We start from the raw sequence: 20,191 nt of genomic DNA, 5'->3' as shown, positions 1-20,191 counted from the left end.
GAAGTAAAGCATGGGGAAGGGAGGTCATGCAGACGTACACTCGAGAAAATAAGGCAGGGCATAGCGGACGTACACCAGAGAAAATAAGGCAGGGAGGTCCAGCAGACGTACATCCAAGAAGGCAAAGGAGATTAGGCAGGTGTACGTACACTCGAGAAATTCAAAAAAGAAGGTTAAGCCGACGCACGCCCGAGAAAATGAGGAAAGAATGTCAAAAAGATGTACACACGCGAACATAAGGTGGTAGGTCAAGCAGACGAGCACCCGAAAAATTAATGAACGGAGATTAAGAGGAGGCACACCAAGAAAATAAATCAGCGGTCATGCAGACGTACGTTCTAGAAAATAAAGGCATATTGTAGCCAACAGACACCAGAGAAAATAAGGAAGGGAGATTAATCAGACATTCAAGCGAGAAACTAAGGCAGGGTAAAGCAGATGTCGACCGGAGAAAATAAGGCAGAGGAAAGCTGACATACACCCATTACAATAAGCAAGGGAGGAGAAGCAGACATAAACCCTGTAAAATAAGTCAGGGTCAAGCCATGGCCTCCGAGATTTTCACGCGCTGGCAGGTTTTGCTCCGGCCGTCCCATTCGCCACGCTCACCAGCAAAAAAAAAAAAAAAAAAAAAAGTCTAATGCAGCGCGCGCGCCCCGCTACCCTGAGAGGACGCTGTTAGCTGAGGCGTAGGCAAGGGGAAGGGGAAGAGAAATGCAGCCATAATGAAGCACAGGGCGCTATGGGGATACAATAGGTACGAGGTGCTCCGAGGTATGTGGAAAGGTGTAATGGTTCCAGGACTTACTTTTGGAAATGCGGTTGTTCGCTTTAAATCAGGGGTACAATCAGGACTCGATGGGAACCGAAGGTCAGTGGGTCACCTCACATTGGGTGCTCATGGGAAGACTACAAATGAAGTTGTACAGGGTGATATGGGCTGGAATAGTTTTGAAGTGAGGGAAGCTCGCAGTAAAATTGAGTATGAAGAACGACTGAGGAATTTTGAAGAAAGTAAATGGGCTGGGAGAGTGTTGAGATATCTGTACAGGAAAAACATTGATTCACAGTGGAGGAAAAGAACTAGGAAGCTTGCCAGCAAGGAGGCTGCCTGTAAGGTGGGCAACACAGCAACAAAGAAGGTCAAGCGGAAAGTCAGAGAGGCCGAAATAAACCTGCCATGAGTAACTACTTAAGAGGGAAAAACGAAATCAGGAAAGAAACAATTTATGATAACTCAAAGGGAAGCTCATTACTTTTCGAAGCGAGATCAGGATGCTTTACAACACGCACCTATAAAGCAATATATAAGAAGGAAGAAGCATGTGCTTGCTGCGGTAAAGCTAGGGAACTATGGAGCATGTTTTATTAAAATGTGAAGACGTCTACCCAACGGTCGATTTAGGTACCACTGGCCTCCTTGAAGCCCTTGGGTTCAGCGAGAGCAGTAGAAAAGTAAACATGTCCGCAATAGGGATTAGTAAGAGGCAATTGGAGGATTGGTGGAATAAAAGTAGGGAAACGACAAAAAACGGAGGCGTACAATATCGCAGTGCGCAATAGGGGATCAGAAAATTTGGTTGTGCGAGTTCATAGTGTTTTGTTCTTTTTTTTATTGTTGAACCTAGGTAGGGCATTAGGCAGTATATTAGCAAGAGCTTGGTGGCACAACCCACCGACCCGTTCCAAAGGGGACGCTCACAACATCCGCCCATCCAGGGCGCCAGTCGAGGCCGCGGTAGAAGACAGACCACGCGAGATCTGAGCATGCGCATAGACCCTTTTTTCGCTTTTTGCGGAGAATTTTCACAGCGAAAGGGAAAGTGCACCTCCCAAATCTTCGAAATGCGCTTACTTTGGCTCAGTTTTCCGAAATTAGATCATTGTAAGGATATACCTTTTGTGTCTGTCTTGGTATTAGGTTTTTTTATTCGTGGCCTCTCCTTCGCAGCGTAAAATATCCTGAAGTGGGTAGTAATAGGGGTATTCTGGCATCCTTGTTTGCTCAAGAGATATCTGAATGGAAATTGGGCTAATTGTGGTCGCTGATGCATTCTGTGGTCCTCACCCAATGAAAGATGGCTTTATTATTTGATCGCGCACATATATTGATGAGGTGCGGACAAACCCAAGCGGGGCCGCTTCCAGTGTTATAAGAAGCCCGTTCGAACGCGAAAGACATTGCGGGGTTGTCAGCTGTCGCCCCGTAGGTCGCTGTGCAGTGAAGTCTGGCAGCGCTGAAACATTTTAAAGCATTCTGACTCCTGACAGCCGCGCGTCGCTTATGTTCTTGTATTAATTATTTGCGTTATAATATATGTCTACACTCTAAGAAAAAAAGGACTAAAAGGGGTAGGGAGGTTAGTCCTTTTGGGGACTAACTGATTTGTCACAACCATTAGTCCTTTTGGGGACGAACTGACATGGGATGAACTGTTTACTCCCCATGCGCTTACTCCTTCGGAGACTAACAGTTGCCCCTGCCCGATGGTCCTCAAGGGAGTGACTGTAATTCGTTCCGAGGTTCCGCAAAGGTGGAATTAATTAAATTAGGCATTTATACCCTAATAAAAGATACTATTGAACTGAAAAAAAAAAAAACGTGCCCAAGAGCAGGATTCGAACTCACGTCCTCTCGCTCACAAGTCAGGTACTCTAACCACTTCACCACGCCGCTTGCTTGAGAAGACGGGATATTTAGACAAGGTTAAGCATTGGAACGCAAGTGCGGCAATATAAAAGTGACATCGTATTTTGTGCAAGCTATGCAGTGAGAGTCTAACGTTGAGTGTACTTGCAACCATAAGCGACTGCGAAAAGAAATCAGCCTGAGCATCTTTAGGGTGATTTAAACTGAGGCACTACGCCATGTATACGTGTAGCGAACTCAAACGGGGCACCGAAGACGACAGAGAAGTGCTATTTGTCGCTTACCGTGTGCCGTTTGAGCTACACATCGCTTCAGTTCGCAACCTCCTTGGAACGGAAGGAACTTAAGTACTATTGACCAGCAAAATTTGGCAGTCTATCAATGACTTGCGCGTTTAATGTGTATCGCTCACTTATGGGGTGCGCACGAAGGGCATGCCTCTTCACATTCCAGTTTTAAGTTTCACGTAATTTTCTCACGAAGAGGCAAGGTGCTGCTTTGCATGTAGTTCAATAGACAATGCACGAACTTCGAACCATTCATGATTTATAGACAATACTGTTTTCGCCGCATCGCTCCATGACACGGACGAAAACAGCGAAGTGCCTGGGGAGTAACTGTTGCCGTTCGTCCTCCCATTGCTCTCTTTCCGAGCAGGGACTAAACACTTACTCTCCGAAATTTGCACACGGCACGCACATTCATGCATTTAGTCCTTTGAGGGACGAAAGCGCCCTTTTTAGGACTAACGGCGCAGTTACTCCCGTTTTCCCCGGGATTTTTCTTAGAGTGTACGCCAGTCATTTGTGTCCTTTGAATCATGCGCGTGTTTCCGGAAGCTTAGCGAAACCAAACAGTATCTGCTGTCAGTATATAGTTGGTGCGGGAACGAGCCCACTCGTTACCATCTCAGTTGCCACCGGAGAAAAATTTTCACAGGGAAACTGGTCACACAAGCCATTTGATCAATATCATCTCGAAATAGGAATTCTGAAAAGGGCGCCTTATCCTCATTTGAATTTATTGTTACCGCGACCTTGCGAATGAAAGCCCTGAGCTCGAAGAGGAATGGAAAGTGGGTGCGGCATAGGTAACCAAACCCACTTATGAGTCGGCTCGCTGAGACTCACTGAAACTTGCACTGACCCACGAGTGTGAGGCTGACTGAGTAGAATTAGTCGAGTTCGAGTGAGCCTGAAGAAAAGATTTTGGTTTCGCTTATTTTTTTTTTACTACATGGTGAATTGGAAAATAGGCATCGCTAAAATCGTTGCGACGACGGCAACGCCAAAACTTAATCCAAGCGGCGCGCCCCATACTCTGAACGACTGTATCGGGAGAAACGGACCCATCACGGAACTGCGCGACCGCCGCGGTAATGGCAGCACAACGCTCGCACTTATACGTTGAACTTTCCCATTCATTGACACAAATGCACGCGCACTCACATACGAGCTTTACGTACGCGCCTGTAGCTCCAGTCCTGAGCCGTCGCAGCGGCGAAGACGCTCCGACTCGGCCATCCGGCCACTTCCACCGCTCTCAATGCCCGGTGCTTCTCGTCCGGCTCCTAAAATTGTGTGTCCACATTTCGCGCTTCTGCGACACGGCGGAGGTAGTTTGGGAGGGACGCGTGGGAAGCGATCGCAGGCGAGCGCCAGGCATTGTGCTCAATGCGAGCAGAGCTTTCGCTTTCACCGCCGGCGTCGCAGGGTCTGGCGATGCCTGACCCTCCTCATGAAGGTGAGATGAGGAGGGTCAGGCGTCGCCAGACTTGGTGGTGCCTGCGACATCGCGACAAGCGAGCATGTTCGATGCTGGGTGCAGACTTTGGTCGGTTCAGTTAGTGCGAGCGTGTGCTCGACCTTTTTCCTTTGGGACGCGAGCATGCTGCTTCAACTGAGTGTTTGCGCTGTTGCCTTGTTCGAATGCGTTCAGCGTAATTAATAGGAAATGTCGGTGTCACACTCATGGAAAAAAATGCAGAGAAACCGCTAACATAGAGCGAAGCAATATTTCCGTCTGAGCGTCAGCTAGCCTCAATCGACTCATGTGCAACTGTCAACAAGGAGCTTCAGTTTCTTTCAACACAGTAGCAAAATGCGCCTGCGCTAAACTACCCCCCCACCAAAAAAAAAAAAAAGAAAACCAAGATATTCATTTGAAAACAACCGCGGAAGATCTTTCCTCTCGTCATATAGCTGTTTTGATAAGGATAGAGCTTGTTTCTTCAATATGACTGCAGAAAAGGTGTGGGGTGTGCTTACCTCTCTTCCGCTGGGAAACAAGACAATTTCGCCCTGCTGTTCCTGCCCGAGTCGCCACACCACTCACCGCGCAGCACGCTTTGTCCTTTTTTCAGTTTTTCCGACCATTGCGGGAACGTTCGCGTGCAAAGAAAGGAAATATTTAACTGCAGAGCATACGATAAAACGTGCATGTGCATAGAATGTGGCAGGAGAAGATGAACAGAATCGCAGCCGAAGCGATAAGACCAAAAGCGCCGTACGCAGGCGCCACAGGTGAAGCGATTAAATAAAGGTATAGCACGCCGAAAAACAAAATAGAAAAAAGACATTTTATTTCTATGCATAATTGCATCACTTTATTACCACGTAGTTTGAAAAGATAGAGCCACATATGCAAAAGCTATCGAATTTTCCTTTGGCTACAAGTGTTATGGCGACGCTTTATTGCCAATACCGAAACTAGCCCCGCTTTCCACCCACTGCTAATACTGTGACCAATGTCTTGCAATCCGAGTTCGACACCGTGGTCGGACTCAAAGAACCATGGTCGTGGCGATCTTTGCCGTCTTTGGTAAGTAGAATGAGCCGGCTTTCGGAAATATACTACGGAAGCGCATTAAAGTATTCAAAATTTTGTTGAGGGTTGCTACCAAACCTAGGCCTAACTATATAGCGTTAAAATCCTTTGTTGAATTTGGTTGCGAGATCATTGTGACCGCGAGCCTACCCCACTTTCATCGCGCCTAACACTGAATGCACTTCTACAAGCGTAGTGGGCACTCGGGGACCTTCGCTAACCGAAGTTGGTAACTTCGGAGCCTTAGGACAGAGAGTCTCATACATCCTTCCCAGTAAATCTGGGTCAGAATTGTCGCATTCTGAAAAAAGATGTTGGAGAAGTAATTGAAAAATACTCTCTCAATGTCAGAAGTGTTTTCAGAGACCGAACAATCCTGAAGGAACACGAATGTCACGAATCCACCGGTTTTATCCTGTGCGCACTGGGAACCCCGTGTCAATTGTGGTTTGCCTCGAAGTAGGTTTTTCGGCCGGTACGAATTACCTTTCGGAGTTCGTCTCAGCCACAGACGATCATACCTCGTCCGCAGTGTATCGCGAAATTCTCTTGTGGTTGGAGTCAAGTGGACACCCGCGTTTAGCATCCTGATTCTTCTAAGGTTTTTATCTAGCTCGCATGCCAGCCCCACTTTGATATTCCGGCCCCTTTCTCTAGTCCAGTGTTGCTACACTGATATTAAGTCGTCCCACTCCAACAGACGGTGGTTACTGTTTGCCACTGTACTGGAAATCTTTGCTCGAACGATGACCTTGGCTTCTTGGTCCATCAATACTGCACGATCTAACCTCCAGTGATGCTCGCCTTCAAAACGAGGGTCAAGTAACGTCATAGGGTAATGATCCGAAATGTGCCCCACGTCTGCGGGAAAACTAACGGTGACCGCTGCAGCGGCATGTATTGAATCCTCACTCCCGTAAAATCTATCTAGTCTCATTGCGGCTGTAGCAAACGTTACACCATTATTAAACACCAAAGATTCATGTACATTAAAGTCATGAAGTTTACGAGACAGCTGACGCGCGTTGTCCACCGGCCTGTATTGACCTGGGGTGGTATTCTGTAGGAGTCCACCTAGTGAACTGTCCATTTCGACTGCGTTCTAGACAGTGTGATGGATGTTCAGTGACCAGGGGTGGTATTCTGTAAGAGTCCACCCAGTGGACTGTCCATTTCGGCCGCTGCTGATGGCTAGGGTGGCTCGTGTCCTCCTCTCTCACAGAGCTGCATCCAATCAGCAGCGTCCGAAATGGACAGTCCACTGGGTGGACTCTTACAGAATACCACCCCTGGTCACTGAACATCCGTCACACTGTCTAGAACGCAGTTGAAATCGCCGCAGAGAATGGCAGCACAATCATCCAACAGATCAGGCCTCAGCGGGCGAAAGAATGTGTTCGTATATCTTTTCCGCGCAGGGGCATATACACACACTACGCGCATGCGCAAGCCCGCAACTGAGCACTTTAAGATTAGGACACGGCCGTCACAGTCAACCGTGTGAAACACCGCAGTAAAGTGGGCGGGATGCAGAATGACTGCACCGATCCCGCGGTACGCGAAGATGCCAAGGAAAAAAAAAGTCGGGAAGCTAGAGCGCTTCTAAAATCCGTGACATCAGATAGCGATAAAAAATTCATTTCCTGCAGGAACAAGACATCAACAAATTTTTCTTTCGCAAAGTGGATCACTTCTCTCTGTTTGTCGTGTTTCGCGAAACTCTGCACATTTAGGGTATGTATAATAACCATGTCCAGTCATGAAAAACGGCTGAGTGAGAGCCAATGCAAAATTGCGTATACCCTGTCGGCCAACGACGGTTAAGAAAACGTCTGCTATGGGGCAGAGGCAACCCAGGAGGGCTGAAGCCCCTTAAACTTCGTAACGTAGCGACACTCTCCTCCTCCGCCTTCACTCCTCTTCATTTCTCCTCTCTTTTATGCTGCCTCCTCGCCCGTGGCGCAGCCTACACCCCTGGAGCGTAGCAGACGACCTTTCGCAGAGTGAATGCACACATGGCAAGGCGGTGGGCTTTAAGCGTTCGCGTTGGCTTTCTAGATCCGTATAACTTCGTGTACAGCATATATTTTCTAAACGGATGGTTATGCAAATTCAGTGACGGCAGCTTTTTTTCTGTTCTGATAGCTATTTTTTTGTTTAAAAGTATCCGAACGAGCGTTATCGCTGTGCCATGACGACTCCGAATATATCGCAGGCACTGCAATTAGGTACGCAACATTTGTCAAGTGATTGTCACAAGATCTTGTTGCGAATGGTTGTAAATGACACATGTATGATCGAATGCCAACATCCTGACCTCCAGTAAAGCCTCAGTAGCCTAAGTAATCTGCGCCGTCCTTACCATGTGAATTCGCGGCGCGTATCAGCTGTGACGTAAAATTAACGACAGAGCGCACGGACGAACGCTGCTCTGAAGGTTCGAAAGAGTGTTGCAAGCTACAGTGCCGCTTATGTGCGTGCTTGCTAATCTTCTAAGCCACGCTAAAGGCTCAGAGGTGGGCACAAGAGCTATTATGTTTATCGCGCCTCAAAGTCGGCAGAAATACGCGCGGCCAATCATCGAGTCGGAATTCTGCGTAATAGAACATGGAATCAGCTTTTTTTTTGTATTCGTTCGCGAAGCGGGAATGCGGGAACTGCGCTTCATGTCATGACACCCATGTCAAGACATTCGTGCAATGACCTACTATTTGTGTTCGTCATCCATTCTTAGCATACAATGCCAGTTTTGGTAGATACCAACTTAACAATACGACCATGAGAGCACCAAAACGTAGGCGGCTGTTTCCAGACATACATGACACGCATGTCATGACATTCGTGTCATGACCCACAATTTGTGTTCGTCATATACTTTTGTCATACTATGGCAATTTCGGTACGCACGAAATTAACGAAACGACCATGAGAGCACCAAGACGTAGGCGGCTAGATAGATCGATACTGTAAACGTCGCGAATGTTCGCTGAGAAATGCTTCGCGTTTAATACGGCAATCTCGGTTTCAAGAGTATAGTATACGCTTCGTAAGTAATGATCACCGCGAGTGCTACGCCGTATGTGGCAATTCCCCAGTGGTGAGCTTCTGCGCTACTTTCCCTTTTCTGTCACCACTACTTCTTTGAATAACCAGTAGCAACACGAATGCCCGGAAGGTTGAGCATTAAACTGAAATTGCTTTCCTCTATTAGTTTAATATAAGATTCATTGCCTATTGTGAAATAAAGTTTAAGAGTTGCTGGTCATAAATATATGCTTGTTGTTCGGATTAATGTTTTGTGACAGTTTTATAAGAACCTTGTGCTAATGTTGCTGCTCAAAAGAAAGAGCCCTGCATGAGAGTCGCAAATAAATCAGCTCTGTAAGCAATGAAAGCTCGTTGGTTCAGTGTCTTTGCCCATGCTGCAATGTTAGTGTCAAAGCCCGCAGCTGTTTCTTATTGTAATGTATTTCAAATATTTATTGCAACAGCAGTCATAGAGACGCTGGAGGCGCTATCGGCGACACATGTGCGTCCTGCTGAGGTCTCGAGAGACGTGCGGTGCGTTTGGCGGCAATAGCAGCGAAGCCAACTACAGCTAGAAGGAGAGAGAGAAACGAAAAGGGAAAAGTAGGGTGGTTAACCAACGACTTGCCCGGTTGACACATGTAGAGGGGGAAAGTGGAATATCAGATAAGAAAAATAGAACCCTGGTCACGCACTGCTTAATAAGCCCTGCTTGGAGCCTTGCCAGCGTTCTGGATTCTGTTGTCGGCATGAACGTTATGACACGCATTAGGTTCCTGCTGAACAACTTTGTGTATACCGCACTGCGGTCCATACGCTGATGACAGCGCGAAGGACAGTAAAAGCCAAACTAAAACTTCGTTGGACACCCGCTACGATAACCCAGTGGCAATGGCGTTGCGCTGCTAAACTCGGGAACGATGCCGTCCCTGGCGGCCTCATTAAGATGGATGCGGAATGCCAAAACTGCTCATGTAACGAGCACTCCATGGTTACGTTTTAGTGAAACCAGGTGGTCAAAACCCTGAGCTCCCCACTACGGCATCCCCTACAATCAGATCATGCTTGTTGGCGTGCAAAAACCCCGCAGCTTAATTTGATTAATTTTATTGGACGATGGCGAATGCCGGCGGTCTTCCGTCGGTCTTACCTCGTGCACAGCCGAGCTGCGACTCCTGTAAAGTCGCTGCCGGCGTTTATCGTAGCGGCAGCGCTGTGACAAGCCTGGAATCTGTAGGGGCACTGTTCCCGCTGCACCGCAGCAGTTGGTATCGAGTCCTGCGCCGCGCCAAGTCGTCTGCGCATGTTCTTAGAAAACCACGCGAGGCGCTCAAACGCAACGCTAAACTTGCTTTGGCATCAATATTTCGCCTTCAGGGGGGAAAGTGCCACTTTTTCTTTCTTAAATGTATCTTGAATAAAGCATTATTGTTTTCTACCGGTGCTTTGAGATAGCGCCTGCTTCGTATCTAACCTTTCTCGCCTTCTGTTCCTTGTAATGCCAGCCAGCTGTCACGGCGTTGGATTCTTGAACTTAGCGCTTGACGTCCGACGTTACGCTGTGGTAGATGACCGAGGGTGATGGGCCATCGGCGTCAGGAGACGACATGGTCGAGCAAGAATGAGACATATCTGTTCGAAAAATTGCTGGCTTTCCCGTAATCGAGAGTAGACGTAAGCATGAAATGGCAGCCGGCTAACCACATTGGTTGGATATGATACTAGCCACAATCTTCAACTGGGCGTAGCGCGAGCTCGCAATGGCACACCCCACCACACCGCACCGCACCACGCCATACTGTGCAGTGGTCCATATGGACGCTGCCCAGCTAGAAGAAGAAAACCGGCTGAAAGCGGTAGGACGGGCAGCAAAAGACACCAAGGAGACAGAACCCACTGCCCAGCTAGAAGAAAAAAATCGCCTGAAGGAGGCGACACGCCGCATGGCACCACCTCTCGAGGCGACGCGAAACCCGCGCCGTGGAACTCACGGACTGCTAAAGCTCAAACAAGCACAGCCAGCACTGTCTCAGCGCCAAAAGATCACAGTGAAGTGTAGGTTGCCCTGTATGTGTCTTTTGAAAGTCGCCCCCCTATTGGAAATGAGAAATAAAACTTCAGCGCACGTACTAGCCTCGAGGTTACGATAGCCCCGAGGTTATGACCTCTGGTGAGCAGTTATGGTTATGAGATCATCTAACCTCTGGTGAGCGGGGATGTTCGCTCCGGATCAGGTGACAGATGCGAATTTCTTACCTCTGATGGATGAGGGGCTACAGACGAGTCACTCGATCAAGCCATTCGTTTCCCTTGTGGGTAGGTAGGACGCCTATCCTGTCGACGAGGGGGTTTCTTTTCTCTATGGTTACGAATTATGTCTTCTTTCTTCCGGATGACCGGAAGTATTTTGAAAGCGCCCAGAGAGTTGAGGAAATTAACGTGAGCAGTGCATCACGTGATCACTGCACTCCACTTAGTGTGAATGCGCAGAGGAAACGGGGGTCCCAATTTCTGTTCGTCACAACCATATGAGGTCAACAAAATATGAAGCCACGGAAAGCACAGGCAAATGTGTTTCTAGATTTAATTGAAAGTTAGAAATGATAAATTAAAGGGAAATAGAACTGGACGATAAAGCAACCTGCCACCGGTGGGATCCGTACCTACAAGTTCTGCATTGCGTGGGTGTTGCACTAGAAATTCTGCTTTCCTTGACTTCGTTTTCTGTGGGCTTCATACGATTGTAGCATCACTTAGAAGTTATCACTACTCAGCGGCCGGAAGTCCTTGTTTCCGTATAACCGAAAGCACAAAAGGAACCTCCCCGATGGTGCAGTGATTGACGTAACATAAAAACACACACCACATTTTGCTTTCATTGGAATGGAGAGTCGTAACGCAGCCTAACACATCGCAATTCTGAGTGGTCGGCAGCTTGCCGTGAAATCTCTTCCAACTTGCTGACTTCTGCCGACCTCATTTGCGCATACACTGATCCTTGACTTCTAGATATCTAATAATTCACTGTCACTCCACATGACCTGATATTAGCTTCATCGGTAGAGCACTTGTTACACAGATGCAGTGGTAGAACCGTCAGCTGGAGGTGGTGGCACCGTTTCATACTCTGGTTGAACTGGTACTTCTAGAGTTTTTATGTTCACGCACGTATTGTATCTGATTGGAAATAATTAACCCAGACATCTTATTCTTTGTTACGCAGGCAAAATTCCACTGTTGTGGCATTGTAAGGTCTTTGTTGCTGTATCGCCGTTATTAGACAAAGAATCAAGTTTATTAATGCGAAAGCATTAGATGCCCCATCACGCCAAAACCTGGCGTCGCGACCGACCTATCTAACCAAGAATGACAGACGGCGCAAAGAGTACAAACACGTTAAAAAGCTCCGAATGACGTCAAATTTCTCTGGGATCTTGCTGTAAACAAATAAAGTAATGACTTTGAAAAGGAAACTTGGAACGCTTCGGTCTAGGTGAGAATAGAGGCCGGGCTTCGGGGGTGCGAGATGAGTACGCATCCCTGAGGCCACGGCGGCTCCACGGTTCTGGTTGGCTAAACGTGTGCTTAGTGCGTGCATCATTGCAGACATCACGCCGCAGTGATCTGGCTGACTAAAGATGTAGCCTAGTGTATGCGTCATTGAGCACGTGACAGCGCAGCCAATAAGGAGGTGGTGGTGCCACGTCATGAGTGATAAAATGAGCGCACTGCCTCCCAATCGAAAACATCAAACACATTTCCCTGGCGGGACCATAATACTTTCGCATTCCCCACGTAAGCAGTCTTAAGTGTCCCTGCCGAATTCTCGGTGCGCTTTTGTATTTTATTACTAATAATTAGTTGTTCCCCTGCATAGAATAAAGAGTGTGCAGTACGTTCTAAATAAGTAAGTATTACTAGTTCGCTCGAATCATGATGAAAACTTAACGTTCCAGCTCTGTATCGCGCGCGGCAGCAAGTCTAGTGACTCAAACACGGCGATTCTCTGCGCAGCAGTTGGCCCCGCTGATCGAGCTGGAGAGCCCTCCGCCCGGTCCTCCAACCCCGCTGTCTTCGTCGTCGGTGCCCAACCCCGGCGGACCCTGTCGGCGAAGCGCCTCCTCACCCAGCGTGGCCACGCGCGCCCTGGTGCTCTCCGACCTGGACTCGTTTCCGCAGCCGGTGCCGCTGCCGGACGAGGCTCGGAGCCCGTCTCCCACGCTCATACTTTTCTCGGAGGTACGTTTGCCAACCTCGGCCAACCTATTGAGAGTGGCCTCCTCTTCCAGTTAAAATTGTTGCGCACAGCGCCAGCGTACGGCGCGTGGCAGTCATGAAGTCCTTCTTACCAGCTCTTACTGTTATTTCGCTCTGGAGAGGCAAGAAAGATTTAATGATTATTGAAGAGAACACGCCAGCACCTAAGAAAATCATCATCATCATTATCATCATCAATCACCTTCTACAAAGTCAGAGCCCCCCATGGAAAAAACCTGCATCTGCGCCTGTATACGTGCTGTACCTATTTCTGCATGCAACATCTCATCACTTTTCTTCTCCCGATAAGCATCATACATAGCCTTCGTCCTCGTAACATACAGGACGCGCGTCATCCGCTACTGCTGCTACCTCACTAACTCAAACAACGTTCACTTCATTTAGTTTCCAACAACACGTTCAAAGTCCACGCTTTGTAGCCGATCGCTTTATTTGTGCGTGCTCCTGTTCTAGCCAATTATCGTTTTGCTTAATGATGATCACTCTTCTCTGAGTTTAGCTCCTTTTTGGCGGGCAAGCCAGTTTCACCATTTTGTGCGCTGATCTCGGTGATAGTGCAGTATCAAGTTCTATGCCACAGGGGCGAGTGGGCATATGTGCACTGGGCCCGCTGGGTTTCAGCACGCTTGCAACCACATACCTTGTCATGAAAAACCTCTTTTTGTTCTTTAAATAAAAACACTGCAACATCTAATCAGCACATAGTCATTCACTACCATGTAGTTACATTATTCACACGACCGTGTCGTGCTGCAACGTTTCACTCAAAGCTTCGCATTGCATAGATGTCAACTATTGCTTAGTCGGCAATTTTTTTTTCTCCCATATAAGATTTCAGGAGAGCCGACTCTTTCTGTTATCAAGCTTATTATGCGAAGCATATTACTAGAGCTCAACCCAGCTCCTCAGGCGCGGCGGTGTCGCCTTCAATACCACGTGACACCGTGACGTCACGACAGAGGAGAAACGGGGCTCCAACTCGCGCCGTCGCTCGCGGCGTCGCGGCGGTATATAAGCAGCTGCGCTTGTTTCTAGGTGGCTTTGGCTCAACTGTTGCAAGATGGGCTGGGTGGGAACCGAACCAGGGTCTCCGGAGTGTGAGACGGAGACGCTAGCACTGAGCCACGAGTACGATGCTTCAAAGCGGTACAAAAGCGCCTCTAGTGAATGCGGTGTTGCCTTAGAAACGAGCTGTTTCTAAGGCTCAGGCGTGCGTCGCTTGCTCAGGCGCACATTTCGTTGCCGCGCCGAATGCTGCGTTGCTCGACGCTCACCGCGTCCAATGCGGGGCGCGTAGTCACTGCGCCGTAGCCCATTGTCTTACACCCCTTGGCGGGTCGACGGGAACGCTGTCGCGTTCCACTTTTGAAGGCGAAGCAGAGTAACGCATGAGTTGTTTCTTCGTCTAGCCGAACCAAATATAGCCAAGCAACAGCAGTTCACCAGGCTAAACAGTGGTTCAACAGCTAAAATAAAGGCTAGTATGCTTCGCATCCTGGGCTTAACCTTAGCTAAGCCACAGCCATTTTTTTATTTTTCATAGCGAACAAAGAACAAGAAAACTAACACCAGCGCTCTCCTTTACATCACACGAGTGGTACAATCGCGCAATAGTTGAAACCGAAATTCCAGGGCACTTGCCTATATACGGATGCTTAATGCAAGCAGCCATAAAACCTTCCTACGTCCCATAATATATACGACATTGTTTAGCGAATGCGGACTGAGTGACACAGCTCGCTGCGTGGTGTTGTATGTCCGCATATGTGGCCCTGAAACTATAGCTTAATATTGTTCATTGTACCCTTTCTTTCAGTGCTTTTTTTTTTCTCATGTCACCAGGCTAGTAATCGGCCATGGGCCAGCAATTGTCCCGAATGACAGCTGATTGACTTAGTGTTAGCGGAGGTGTTTCGTTTGCTGTGCATAAAGGGACAGCCTATCAAAACACGGACTACCTTCTCGCACGCCGCACCACACTCGCACGATGCACAGCTTGAATAATCAAGATGGAATATGGCAGCGCACTTCGAAACAAAGACGTAACACAGAATGAACAATCACGAGCGCTGTGGTTGTTCATTCTGTGTTAGGTCCTAGTTTGGAATTCTGCTGCGAGTTTTCATCGTGGCTAACCAATTAGCCCACCAGTACTTCTTAAGCAAGTTGAATATCCATATTGAATGGGACAATGGTTAGTGTACGCTCCATCAAAGGGAAAGCGGTTATGGCTTGGGGATGACGAGGTCAGGGGCTAGGTTCACTGCCGCGATGGTCTCATGAGAATGGTGCTGGCGGAAATCAAAACCGCAGGCGCACTTCAGTGAAGTTGTGTTGAGGAGCCTAGCTATAGTAAGTGTAATTAATTGAAAGCTCTCCCTTATTGTACAATGTCTTCAGGCCCCTATTTTACTTTGGCCAAGCCACATTATGGAACTCCTTGTTGGTTGTAGCTTTTGAAAAATAACCAATAGAAAGAAACCATACAAGATAATGGGTGTTCGAGAAGAGGCTGCTAATGGTAATGGTCTTCAGTGCTAATGGTAATGGCAATGGTAATGGTCTTCACCGACTACATTCATTATAAAGCGACGCAGTTTCACGCAACCGAAATCTTCCACAAATTTGCACGCTGGTATTTTTTCAAGGATTCATGCCTCGTTACTGTAATTCTTTAACCCTTTCGCTGTCGGACGTTTCTGGCCGTGACGCACCCCCAGTGTCGGCTTGGTTTCAGGGAACGAGCATAACAGGGAATGAACATAGCAATTTATTTTTGAATATGATTGGCATACAAATAACATAGTCAATGCAATATGCACATTTCAGTGTTCTGCAGCTGTTGTTAGTAAACATCATCATCATCATCAGCCTGACTATACAATCTGTTCAACATCCGAATCTGACGATGCGAAAGCCTCTTCGTCTCAAGCGAATTTGTCCGAGTCCGAATCCGAGCTCGGATCGTATTCTGAATCGGAATTCAGCCACCGCTCCCATGAGCAGACGAACGTCCCGCGCGCCGAGCCATCCGAAAGTAACCGCGCGCAGGGAGGATGCGCTTTCAGTCGCCCGCGCAACGGAGAGAAATGGGACGTTGCGTGATCAAGAAGACAGAGGGAGATGAAAAAAGGCTAAACAAAGTTCGAAGGGCTTTACGTTTACTGCTGCAAGTCGGAAGCGAGGGTGCGGCGAGAGAGCGAAAGCAGCAATCGAGTCACCCTTTTTGGAGAGGCAACGGCACGTGCGCCTGAACTTGACGCGCCGTAGCAGGCACACCAACAGAAGAAAAATAAAAACCTTCAAACCAGCGGAGATTACAGAACAACCCTTGAACCCATAACCACACGCGCGCGACGCATGATCCAGCGAACGCGGAGCCACCGCGCCACTCAGCAAAGAGAAAGTGGGGAGTGGCAGTCGCACCGTACTCTTCAATACATGGGTTAACACAGGTCGGAGCGAATATACGAACTTGTAGAAAGAGTCAACAGATGGCGTGGCCAATCCAGGAGCGCCTGTTTTTGCGCTCAGGCGCGAAATTTTGAACGCACGATAGAGAACGTACCGGTACGTCAGTGACACCGTGGGGGAGAAGCGCGATGACGTACCGGTACGTCAGTGACAGCGAAAGGGTTAACAAAGCTTTATGGGCGAATAATCTCCGAGATAAACTTACAGGGCATCATACTACACCTCAGCGACTGTAAAAAAGAGGCAATATGGTGTCCTAATATTTGATGGATGTTCACTGAAATCGATAAAAACTTCCTCGTCCTCCAATGGTCATTCGTGAACATTACCGACTTTATCATCTACTGATGCTGCCTACCAAATCCTTATGGGTTCTATCTAGTGACGCTTCTTACAGCTACTCATAACGACCTTATAACCTACTTATTTTGTCTACTTGTCATGCATCATCTCGGTATATATCCACCACACTGGTTACACGTACGAGTGTCAGTAGTCCCCCAGATACAGTGCAGCACGATTGCCGTTCCACGCGCAAATCCCCTTGTTAAACAGCACATGCAATTCTGGGGCATCTCTGGGTATTAAAGGCCTTGCAAGGACGCATACGGAGCGCTGGTATCACAATCGTCCCACTGACGCTATTGATAACCAACGAAGGCCGCTGACTTTTCTGCGTGAAGCCATCGCACTAGAAACAGTAATTTTACTGGCAAATGAAATTTAGGCTCGTGTTTGCCTGCAGTGCGGCGACCTGGAGGACGGCCCGTACGAGGAGATAGACTCGGCGGGCAGCCTCTCGGACTCGGCCACGCTTCCTGGATCGGACAGCGGTGGCGGCGGTAGTCCGGCCAGCGGCCGTCTCATCGACGACTCCCAGGAGGACGAGCCTCCTCTCCCCAAAGACAAGGACTCGAGCGCGCCGGCCTCGCCCGAGCGATACCTGCCACCGGCGGCCGGATCAGATGGTACGGACGCAGGACGTTTGCATTATGTTGATATGCTTAGATTTCTTTACGAGACTGGCAGTGTTGGCAACTTTCGCCACCTGCTTTTGCATTTCTTTTTTGTTGTGATAGAGACTTGCCTTAAACAATAATGTGTTGTATGTAATAAATATGTTGTGTAAGGCTAGTGCTGTGCATAAATTCGAGCAATAGTTCATGGCATCTGTTATGCTCTTACTGAAAGCAGCGAATCATGGCAGTGTAAGTATGAAAGCTTGCAGTAGGAGAAGAGACCGTTCCGCTTGCAAGCCTGTACTGTTACATACTAAGTGGTAGGTACCTGCTTCCGTCACTGGAAGGGAACAGTACGGGCACGTGCAACACACTGGAAAGTGTGGCCAATTCCAGAAACAAGTGAAAACCGGCGAAAAAGCCACCCCGGCGTGCTGCTTCCTAAGCCCTCTTCGCAACAGTGTTACAGCGCATGCAATAAGAAGATACAGGCCAGAGTGGTGACTTTACACTAACAGAGTGAAAATTGAGTGGTGACTTTCAAGTTACTCCTCTGTGCAAAGACAACAATCTGCCCTGCCCCTTTTGCTGTTCTCCTTTGTACCTGCTGTAAAGCCGCTACGAAGAATGAATCACCAACTAGCATTCCCGCATCGTTACTGAAGGTCGTAGGCACAACTTCCTGTACTTTAGTAAGGTGACGGGGAAGGAAGCAGAGAGACGCGGTGGGGATGCGAACGCATGATACCTACCCGAATGAATTTCTCAACATTTTTACATGATTTGAGGTTGGCCAGAAGAACACAAAAGAAAATTCAGCGTCGCATGGACAAACTTGCATCGCAAAGATGGAAGTCATTCTGCGAATCTTTGGATCCACGAAAACCTTTGTCTCGCATATGGAGAACTGTTCGTGGTCTCCGTGGAACCCCTCAGCAGCGCCACCCTTTTAAGTCTTTGGCCCTTCCCGAACAATGCAGCGAGATTGACGCAGCGGAAGCTTTCTGCAGGAGGATTGCTGCCGAAACTATTTCCGCTGGAACATCGACGCTCCACCACTCACCTATTTCACGCGACCCCCGCATGGATAGCCCTTTCTCCATGGACGAGCTCGGAGCTGCACTGGCCTTGTGCAAGCGTTCATCTTCACCAGGACCCGGCGGTATAACCTACCGTGCCCTGTGTAATCTTGGCGAAGAGGCTCGGAAAGTGCTCCTGCTCTTGTTCAACAGCTCCTGGCAGACAGGTACGGTTCCCCAGGAATGGAAAACCAGTCACCTAATTCCACTGCTCAAGCCTGGCAAGTCGCCTGTAGACATTGCATCATATCGACCAACTGCGCTTGCCAGTTGCATCGGAAAACTAATGGAGAGGATGGTTCCAGCACGGCTAGAATGGTACCTCGAACATTACCAGGTATATCCAGATGTGGTGGCCGGTTTCAGGCGTGGCAATTCTTCCATAGACAACGTTATCGACTTGGTGACGTACGTCGAGCAGCAGAAGTCCTACAAAAGATTATCTGCTGCCCTGTTTCTGGATGTTAAAGGAGTGTACGATAACGTAACGCACGAAGCGATTTTCAACGCGTTAGAGGCAGTAGGACTTGGCGGCAAAGTCTGTTTCTGGATAAGTAGCTATCTACATAAGAGATCCTTTTTCGTGCTTACCGAGGATGGCCCGACCTCCCAGCATTACAGTAACCGTGGGGTGCCTCAGGGCGACAAGACCTTCCACTCCTCCATGGTGTGAGTGCCGTACTCAAGTAAACCTTAAAATCCCGGGACTTCAGAAGCAGTCGGGCTTGCCGTCCTGAGCACTCAAGCCACTAACTTTACTTCTCTTGTACGAGAAATACGGCGACTACACACGCCTATAGTGATGGATCAACTATATCACACAGTACCGGTGGTGCTGCAGTTATACCATCAATTAGAATAACGCAGCGGTTCAAGACTTCCTTTGCTACTACATCTACAGCTGCAGAGCTCGCGGCTCTCCGCGACGCGCTTGAAGTGAAGTCCTAGAAAATGGGCAAGCTTCTTCGATTGAAGGCTGGCCTTGCAATGTGTGCGGTCGTTTCTCCGACATGGCACTCACGATCAGCTTACGTGCGAAATCGCTTAACTTGTCCATCACTTAAGAGAAAAAGGCCATGATATCTCTTTTCAGCGGATACCAGGTCATTGCGGTATCATTGGAAATGATGACGCCGATAAGGAAGCTCGGACGTCAAACCAAGAAGACTGCTGCGTCCCCATTCCTCTCTCAAGGACCGACGCCGCGAGACAACTTGGCATTCTAGCACGCACGATCTCCTTAGCAGAGTGGAATACCGTACATACAAGGTGCACAATACTGCACAGACTAAACCCCTCACTTCAACTGAGACCTCCAGCCGGTCTGCACCGACGTGAAGCGTCTCTTCTGTGTCGGTTATGGCTTGGAGTTGCCTTCACGAATGCCTACTCAGCACTAATTGGAATGGCTCATAGTCCTGCATGTGATGTTTGCGGATGCGAGGAGAACATTGACCACTTATTGTGCCATTGTCCTCAATTTCAAGCACAAAGACAATCTTTGTGTCCAACACATTGAGGAAATTAGATGATCGCCCTCTGAGTGAACAGACAATACTTGAGCACCGTCCCGACCGATCATCGGTTCAGAAGGCAGTGAAGGCACTTTTGTGTTTTGTCAAAACTTCTGGTTTGCGCGAGCGGCTTTAACTCAAGTGTTGTCCGTACACGTATCTACATCTTCTCTCTCCCTTCTCTCTCTTCCCCTTCTCCCATCCCCCAGCGTAGGGTAGCCAACCAGACAATTTACTGGTTAACATCCCTGCCTTCCTGTATTCCTCTCTCTCTCTCTTGGCAGTCTAATGAATTTGGAAATGTGACACAAATAAATCAGCAAGAAAGACCATACGTACACATACGCACAATGGCGAGCTCTCATCGGCAGCGGGCTTAAATGA

The 20,191-nt window shown here is 48.4% G+C and overlaps 1 protein-coding gene across 1 annotated transcript in view; it reads left to right on the top strand.

The window, feature by feature from the left end:
- The window catches only part of LOC126518147 (tyrosine-protein kinase SYK-like), a 50,718-nt gene that overhangs the window by 442 nt on the left and 30,085 nt on the right, over positions 1–20,191 (top strand). The window contains exons 2-3 of the mRNA XM_055064344.2: positions 12,518–12,742; positions 17,001–17,223. Of these exons, the coding sequence (XP_054920319.2) occupies positions 12,518–12,742; positions 17,001–17,223 (448 nt within the window). The remainder of the gene's footprint in view (positions 1–12,517; positions 12,743–17,000; positions 17,224–20,191) is intronic.

This window comes from Dermacentor andersoni, chromosome 11, assembly GCF_023375885.2.
Source record: "Dermacentor andersoni chromosome 11, qqDerAnde1_hic_scaffold, whole genome shotgun sequence".
Taxonomy (NCBI): domain Eukaryota; kingdom Metazoa; phylum Arthropoda; class Arachnida; order Ixodida; family Ixodidae; genus Dermacentor; species Dermacentor andersoni.
This window is presented reverse-complemented; position numbering and strand designations above follow the sequence as displayed.